The sequence below is a fragment of the Nelusetta ayraudi genome, unplaced genomic scaffold (assembly GCF_046127955.1).
Source record: "Nelusetta ayraudi isolate G7.1 ecotype Tasmania unplaced genomic scaffold, CSIRO-AGI_Nayr_v1 ptg000079l, whole genome shotgun sequence".
Taxonomy (NCBI): domain Eukaryota; kingdom Metazoa; phylum Chordata; class Actinopteri; order Tetraodontiformes; family Monacanthidae; genus Nelusetta; species Nelusetta ayraudi.
The window spans coordinates 1,330,001-1,337,500 of NW_027466129.1; the positions used below are offsets into that span (position 1 = coordinate 1,330,001).

Below are 7,500 nucleotides of genomic sequence, written 5' to 3' on the forward strand. Positions count from 1 at the left end.
CTCCGTCGGCCACCTGTGAACCCAACACACACACATACACACACCCACACACGCTGATTAGCACCAAGCTGCTAGCAGGTAGGTGGAATCAGTGACACTAATTAGAACTTTATGCAAATTGACCAAGTTTCTTCTTCTTCTTCTTTTGTACTTTTCCGGAGGCTAATTTCCCATCATGCAGCTGACTCGGGGGTCACGGGGATCTTTACAATAATGAGCGGCGGTGACACCATGGATGTATTATGAGAACTGGACACTGGACTGGCAATATGGTGGCGCACACATATTTCCCCAGTGGCCACTTGAGGTAATGCAGCAAAAAAAAATCCCACCATTTTTCCCTGATACACAAATAAAGGTCTCTAAAACGGTTGCCAGGACGACCTTTGACCTGAAACGCGGTTTCTTAGCAAATCTGATGCATCATGGGAGTTACAGAGGACAATGAACAAAAGCAAAATTACGACAAAATATGTGTCTTTAAAGCTCTGCGGTATTTAAAGTACAATTTTATGACTTACTGACGATTAATATAATTTCTTCAATTATCAGCTTAACGAGCTGCTTGTGGCCCCCAGGGCCGAAGTTGGGCCTGGTTTCTCTCTCTCTCTCTCTCTCTCTCTCTCTCTCTCTGACTCACGTTGTGCGTCTCCTCGGCGCCCTCTGGGGGCGAGGCGCTGCGGGACGGCTGGATGCAGACCACCGCCTCCTGGTCCCAGGGTCCAGAGTGAGATGGGGAGAGGGGCGGGGCGCAGGGAGGGGCGCAGGTGGGCGGAGCCTCGGGGGGAGGGCGATGGGCGTGGTCCTGGGGCGGCGGCGGCGGCGGCTCTGAAAAGTCGAGGAGCAGACTTAGGTGAGACCTGTTGATGTGGGCGGAGCCAGTGGAGGAACACCCCCACGCCCGACCTCCCACCTGGGTCCGTGGAGTAGGGGTTCCCGTACTGCAGCTCAGCGGGCCGCTGGGGCACCAACGGAGGCGGTGAGGGGTCCTGGGGGTAGGGTAGCGGGTAGCGCAGTACCAGGGGCAGCCTGCCGGGGGCGCCCTGCTGGACCGACACCTCCACCTGAGACGACTGCCGGCCGGACAGGAAGTGCTGCAGCTCCTGGGGTGGGGGGGAGGGAGGGTATAAGACACTTAGCCCTTTGTGATGTCACCATCTTGAAAGAAACACTTTCTGGTTTCAGCTGCAGGCTGTAAACACGAGGCTAAACACACTGGTAATTTTTACTGTTTTTTGGGATTTGGGACTGGTGGTGCGACTCGGCCACGTCCCCCCCACCCCCCGAAGGCCATGTGAGGAAAAACAGGAAGTCGGTCCCCACCAGGAGCATCCCACCCGCCCTCCAGCCCACCCCTCCCCCTCCTGATGACTTCATTAGCGCGCCGCTCGCAGGTTTAACATTTAAACCAGGGTTGTGGAGGTGAACCAGACACGCCGCATGACATTTGCACCGTCTAATGGCCATGTCGTCACCGCCGGAGGAGCAGCTGCCCATGTTTTAATTAGCAGGCGGCGGCGGCGGCGAGGGATGGTGAAGGGGGGGAGGGAAGGGAAGGGAAGGGGGGGGGGGGAGCAGGGGGAAATGGGGGAGGGGTTTGTTGCACCACACTCAGACATTTTAGAATTCAATATAGCGGCGAGTCCCCATCAGCTGCTCCAGCCCTCACAGTCAAACTGAAGTCACATGGTCTGATGGTCACCGCACCTCCTGCAGCTGCTCCTTGTCCCGCAACGCCTGCGTCAGGCTCCGCCGCAGCTCCGTCAGCTCACCGGACCGCTCCGACATCTGCGCCTGCAGCAGCAACACAGAGAGAGAGAAGTGGAGAAGCCGCTGAGAACCAATCAGAGGCCACCAAGGTCACCAAAGTAGAACTTAGAGCAGGAACCTGAGGATTCATCACACACAGGCTGAGCAGCAGCAGAAGCAGCAGCAGCAGCAAGAAAATCACTGCAGGTTTTAAATTAAACTGATCTACTCTTTGGTGTGGCGTTTTAAATCAACCCTCCTGTTGTCACAACTGTGTGACCGACTGGCTCCACCTCCCTGATTGTCTCCACCTGCTCCACCTGCTTCACCATGTCTTCCTGTTCTCTGGCGCTTCTCTGCACTGCTTCACTGGAGAATCCATGGAATATTTTCCCCTCCTCAGTGATGTTCCTGGGGAGTCTCCAAGGTGTGAGTCATCAGCTTCTTCTTTTTTTGTTTTTTGCACTTTGAAAGTAAAAATTGTAAATTTGTCAGACTTTATTTTGGTCCAATCTGCAAACGGCACTGGCTGACGTGCATTAATTCTCACGGTTAAAGTCGAAACTGTTCATTAAAAAAAAAAAAACAATCACCAAAAAATAAATTGAAAAAATTGAACCGTTTAATTGCAGTTCACCAAACCACCAGTAGGGTTTCAGGGTTTCAGGTGAATTAAGTCAAGTCGCTCGCAGAGGTAGGAGGAGGAGGAGGAGGAGGAGGAGGAGGAGGAGAAGGAGGAAGGGGAGGTTGGAAGGACCACTAGGGGGCAGCGGTGATCCCCCCCCCCCCCCCACCCCTACCTCAACCCCTGTGTATAGTTTATGTCTCCTCTCTCTCGCTCTCCTTCCCTCCTAAATTCTCTTAAATTATCCCTCTTTCATCCCCTCCCCACGGCTCCTCATGAGAAGCAGTGAGCAGCACTCAGGAGGTCGACCTCCCTGCTGCACATCTCCTTCTCCGTCTCCGTCCTCTGGGTGGCTCGTGTAAACAGCCGTAAATAAGAGTGCGGGGTGGGGGAGTGGGGGAGTGGGGGGGCAGGCTGGAAACTCTATCTGATGGTTGGGGGTGGGGGTAGCGGAGGGGGGGGGCAGTGAGGGGGTCAGGAGAGTCTTATTTACTGCACTGATAAACACTCAGCGGCCCTGAAGATGAAACGCTGCTGGGCCGACGCTCAGACAGGGAGACGCTCACACACACACACACACACACACACGCACGCACACGCACACGCACACACACACAGTGGTTAATGGTGACTCCTGATGACTCACAGACTCAGGTTCTACTGGGGGTCACTGCCAATGAACTCTGATTGGCTGCAGCTCTGAGGGAAACTGGAGTGATATTGAAATTACAATGACAGCAGATTGTCTTCAAGACACTCACACATTCAGATGTTGCTGCTGCTGCTGCTCTGGTCAATTATGGAAAAAATAATAGGAATAGGAGTGGGTGTGGACTGGTGGGAGGAGGCGTGGTCTCGGTGTGAGTGGATGTGGCCCGTGTGTGAGTGGCCTGGTGGGAGTAGGCATGATCTGTGTGTGAGTGGGTGTGGCCTGTGTGTGTGAGTAGGCGTGGCCTGTGTGGGAGTGGCCTGGTGAGAGTGGGCGTGGCCCGTGTGTGAGTGGCCTGGTGGGAGTAGGCATGGACTGTGGGAGTGGGTGTGGCCCGTGTGGGAGTGGCTGGAGCAGGAGGAGTGTCTGGGCGTGGCTTTGGTCAGAATTCCAGGTGCTAACCAATCAGACTGAAGGAGGCGGAGTCTCACCCTGAAGCGCTCCTCCTCGTCGGCCAGTCGCTGTTTGAGCGTCTCGTTGATGGTGCACTGCTCCCTCCACTTCTCCTCCATCATGGCCAGCTCCTCCTCCACCGAGCTGCTCTGCTCCTCCTCCTCCTCCTCTTCCTCCTCTTCTTCCTCCTCCTCTTCCCCCTCTTCATCCTTTGCTCCTTCCTCCACCTCCTTCGCAGACGTCTCTCTGCTTGCTCCTCCTCCTCCTTTTCCTCTTCCTGCTCCTCCTCCGTCCTCCACCTCCACCCAGCTGGTCATCCTCAGGCTCTCCTCCTCCTCCTTCTTCTCTTCCTGCATCCCCCCATCCTCCTCCTCCTCCTCCTCCTCGTCTGCCTCATCCTCATCCTCCTCGTCCTCCTCGTCCTCCTCGTCCTCCGCTGCAGCGCTCCCTCCATCCTCGCCATCGTTGATCTCTGCAGCAGCTTCGTGCAGGGCAGCAGCTGTGATGTTTCCTGATTAACACACACACACACACACACACACACACACACACAAACTTAATGAAACTAGGACTTTAATTGTCACCAAAATGTAATTTTGACATTTTGATTGTAAAAACTAAATGTATACATTTAATTATTAATTAATTAGATTATTATTATTATTATTATTATTATTATTATTATTAGAATTGTAAAATTGTAAAATTAATTGCTTTAAGTTAAAATATTATTTTTTTTAAATGTAAATTTATACATTAAATCATAACTGGAAAATTATAAAACAATTTTTCATTATAATTTTAAAACTAAGTTTGAAATTTGATTTTTACATTTCAATTTAAAAAAATTCTAATGTAAAGATTAAATGTGCACATTTAATCATAAATTAAAAATCATAAAATCAATTATTATTATTGCTAATAATTTTAAAATTGTAAATTTGAAATGAATTTAATTGTTTTTGTACATTTTATTGCTGACTATCTTTGTTTTTTTGTCCCCTAATTTTCAGGAAGGAATGTTTGATGTGACATCATCCAGCAGCATTAGGACACGCATGCATGTGTATGTGTGTGTGTGCGTGTGTGTGTGTGTGTGTGTGTGTGTGAAAGCAGACACACACACACACACACGCAGGTGGTGTCACGCCACAGTGAGTCACTGCTGCTGACACGAGAGGCTCTTGTGGAAATTCTGGTATTTCTGACCTGCTCATCTGCATTTCATGGCCCTGCTGGCTGATTTGAGCTGAAAACAAACAAGAGTCGGAAACTTGAGTGTGTGTGCGACACTTCAAAGACTCTGACACACAACTGTCAAGGAGGACAAGAAGGGAGCCGCAGTTTGAGCCGGCAGGCAGCAAACAGCAGGTCCAGGTGAAAAACAGGACAGGTGCAGCTGAGAGACACAACCAACAACACAACCAGCAACACACAACAACACCACCAGCCACACGTGTCACAAGTTGTGTTGTTGGTGTCATTAATAAAACACAAAATGAGACAAAGACGTCGATAAAAAAAAAGTGTCAAGTCTGTTGACGCGCACACAGGGTTGTCATGACGACACCTCCCAGCGTTCCCAGTGTACCTACCAGTGTTCCCAGCGCTCCCACTATGCCCAGTGTCCCCACTGTCTCCAGTGTTCCCCACTGTCTCCAGGGCTCCCATTGTCCCCAGAGTGTTCCTTACAGGTGTCCCCAGTGTTCCCACTATTTCCAGTGTTTCTTCCAGTGCCCTCACTGTTCCAGTATCCCCAGTGTTCTTTCCAGTGTCCCCAGTATTCCCACTGTTCCCAGTGTCCCCAGTGTCCAAACTGCTCCCAGTGTTCTTTCCAGTGTCCCCAGTATTCCCACTGTTCCCAGTGTCCCCAGTGTCCAAACTGCTCCCAGTGTTCTTTCCAGTGTCCCCAGTGTCCCCAGTGCTCCCTGTCTTCCCATTAGTGTCCCCAGTGTTCCTTCCAGTGTCTTCAGTGTCCCCAGTGCTCCCAGTGTCCAGAGTCCTCCCAGTGCTCCCAGTGTCCTACCTGCAGTGGGGGACTCTGGACTGGAGGTGGGCAGCTCCAATGTGGTCTCAGTGGAGACGTTCCTCTTGGCCTCCTGCACAAAAACACAACAACCTTCAATATTTAATATCGGTCCAACTGCAGTAACTCCTCCCTCTCCCCTCCCCCCTCCCCCCCTACTCCCCTCCATCCCTCCCCCCCGTACTCACCCCCTCCCCGCTGGTCAGCTTGGCCACCTGCCTGCGGAGCCGCTGACACTCTCGGTACTTCTCCTTGTAGTGCTCGGCCGCCATGTGCAGCCGCAGCTTCAGCTCCTCCACCTCCCGCTGCAGCTCCGCCTCCGCCTCCGACGGCCCCGCCCCCTCGCCGACTGTGGCCACGCCCTGGGGGTGTGGGGGTGGGGTGGGGGGAAACAGTGGCAGTGAGTGCAGGATGATGCAGGCTGGCAATGATGGCGATGCAGGAGTAGGAGCAGTGACCACCAGGTGGCGCTGCTGCCACAACACTCACCACGTCCTTGCGGGCGGCGGCGGCGCTCCGCAGGCGCTCCAGCCGGCTCTCCAGCCGCCGGCCCTCTGCCTGGGCCTCGGCCAGGCTGGCGGCCAGCCGCTCCGCCTCCAGCCGGGCCTGGTACAGCTCGCCCATCGAGTGGTCACGGGCGCCCGCCGCCTCACGCAGCTCCGCCGCCAACAGGGCCGCCTGCTGCCGCGACGCCTGCAGCTGCTCCTCCGCCTGCCGCAGCAGCTCCCGCACGTGGGCCAGCTCCGCCTGCAGGCCAGGAGGGGAACTGCGTTATCAACAACTTCTTCCTTTGTTACATCTTCTGCTGATTGATATGGTGATTGATGTGGTGAATGCTGTGTGTCTGTGTGTGTCTGTGTGGCACCTTGTTGACCAGCTCCCCCCTGCAGGCCAGGAGGGGAACTGCATTATTAACAACCTTTTCTTTTTAATGTCTTTGGCTGGATAGTGAACCTGACTGACGTGATGGATGTTGCGTGTCTGTGTGTGTGTGTGTGTCTTGTGCGCCCACCTTGTCGACCCTGGCCGCCTGCAGCTCCTTCTCCAGGATGTCCCGCTGGGCCACGCAGGCCCGCAGCCGATCCAGCTCCTCCTGGAACTGGGCGATGGTCACCTCGCGGTTCAGCTCCACCGCCTTCAGCATCTGCAGCTCCGCGCTCAGCTTGGTGTTCTCCAGCTCCGTGCTGCGCAGGTGGGCCTGCACACACACACACACACACACATGGATGTCCGCGCAAACGTGCATGTGCGCATGCATCATATGTCTGTGTGTGTCTTCCCAACCCCACCAGCCCCCAGCTGGCTAGGCTCCACAACCCCAATAGGCTCCGCCCACCTTGTACAGGTCCCTCTCGTCCCTCTCGTTCTTCAGTTGCCCCTCCAGTCCGTCTCTCTCCACCATCAGCTTCTTCAGGCGGTCGCGCAGGCTGAGGTGGAAGATGACAATGTGGGGAAAATACATCACACTGCAAAGGGAAGAAGCTCAGCTTCCCCGAGAACAAACAAGGGGCAAACTACAGCCTGTGGGCCATATGTGGCCCATATGTGGCCTGTTAAAACTTTCTAACCTGGTCCACCAAAACTTGGAAGAAATTACATTAATCAATAAGTCATAAAGTAGCTGTATTTCATCCATTTTTTCCAGTGTTTCCAGAGTCATTTCAATAAAGAACTAAACACCGTGGGGCTTCAAAGACACTGACTTTGTTGTATAACTTTGCTTTGGTTCATTTTCAATTGACATTTAAAGCAACGTGTTTTCTACACATCCCATGATATATTTTTTCCTCCTATGAGGTGGGTCACCAAAACACTCCATCCATCCATCCATCTGCTGCTGCTCCGGACCCGTCTGTCAAATTTCAGAACCCATTGTGGCCCCACCAGACAAAAGGTTTGCCCTGTGTTAGCTGGCTTGTTCATTCATGCTGTATGCTAGACGGGCAACAAGGCAGCTAGCAGCAAGCTCCACACAATGACAGACAACGGTGTTTTACG

General features: G+C 53.2%; 1 protein-coding gene across 6 annotated transcripts in view; it reads right to left on the reverse strand.

Moving 5' to 3' along the window:
- tax1bp1a (Tax1 (human T-cell leukemia virus type I) binding protein 1a) overlaps positions 1-7,500 on the reverse strand; it is a 20,682-nt gene that overhangs the window by 2,114 nt on the left and 11,068 nt on the right. For all 6 annotated transcript variants that reach the window (XM_076044110.1, XM_076044108.1, XM_076044104.1 and 3 more), the window contains exons 7-16: positions 6,839-6,929; positions 6,515-6,700; positions 5,992-6,249; positions 5,691-5,864; positions 5,503-5,575; positions 3,515-3,987; positions 1,708-1,794; positions 914-1,103; positions 641-828; positions 1-13 (exon numbers count right to left, since the gene is read on the reverse strand). The exon at positions 1-13 is cut by the window's left edge and continues 91 nt beyond it. In XM_076044110.1, coding sequence (XP_075900225.1) covers positions 1-13; positions 641-828; positions 914-1,103; positions 1,708-1,794; positions 3,515-3,987; positions 5,503-5,575; positions 5,691-5,864; positions 5,992-6,249; positions 6,515-6,700; positions 6,839-6,929 — 1,733 coding nt within the window. The remainder of the gene's footprint in view (positions 14-640; positions 829-913; positions 1,104-1,707; positions 1,795-3,514; positions 3,988-5,502; positions 5,576-5,690; positions 5,865-5,991; positions 6,250-6,514; positions 6,701-6,838; positions 6,930-7,500) is intronic.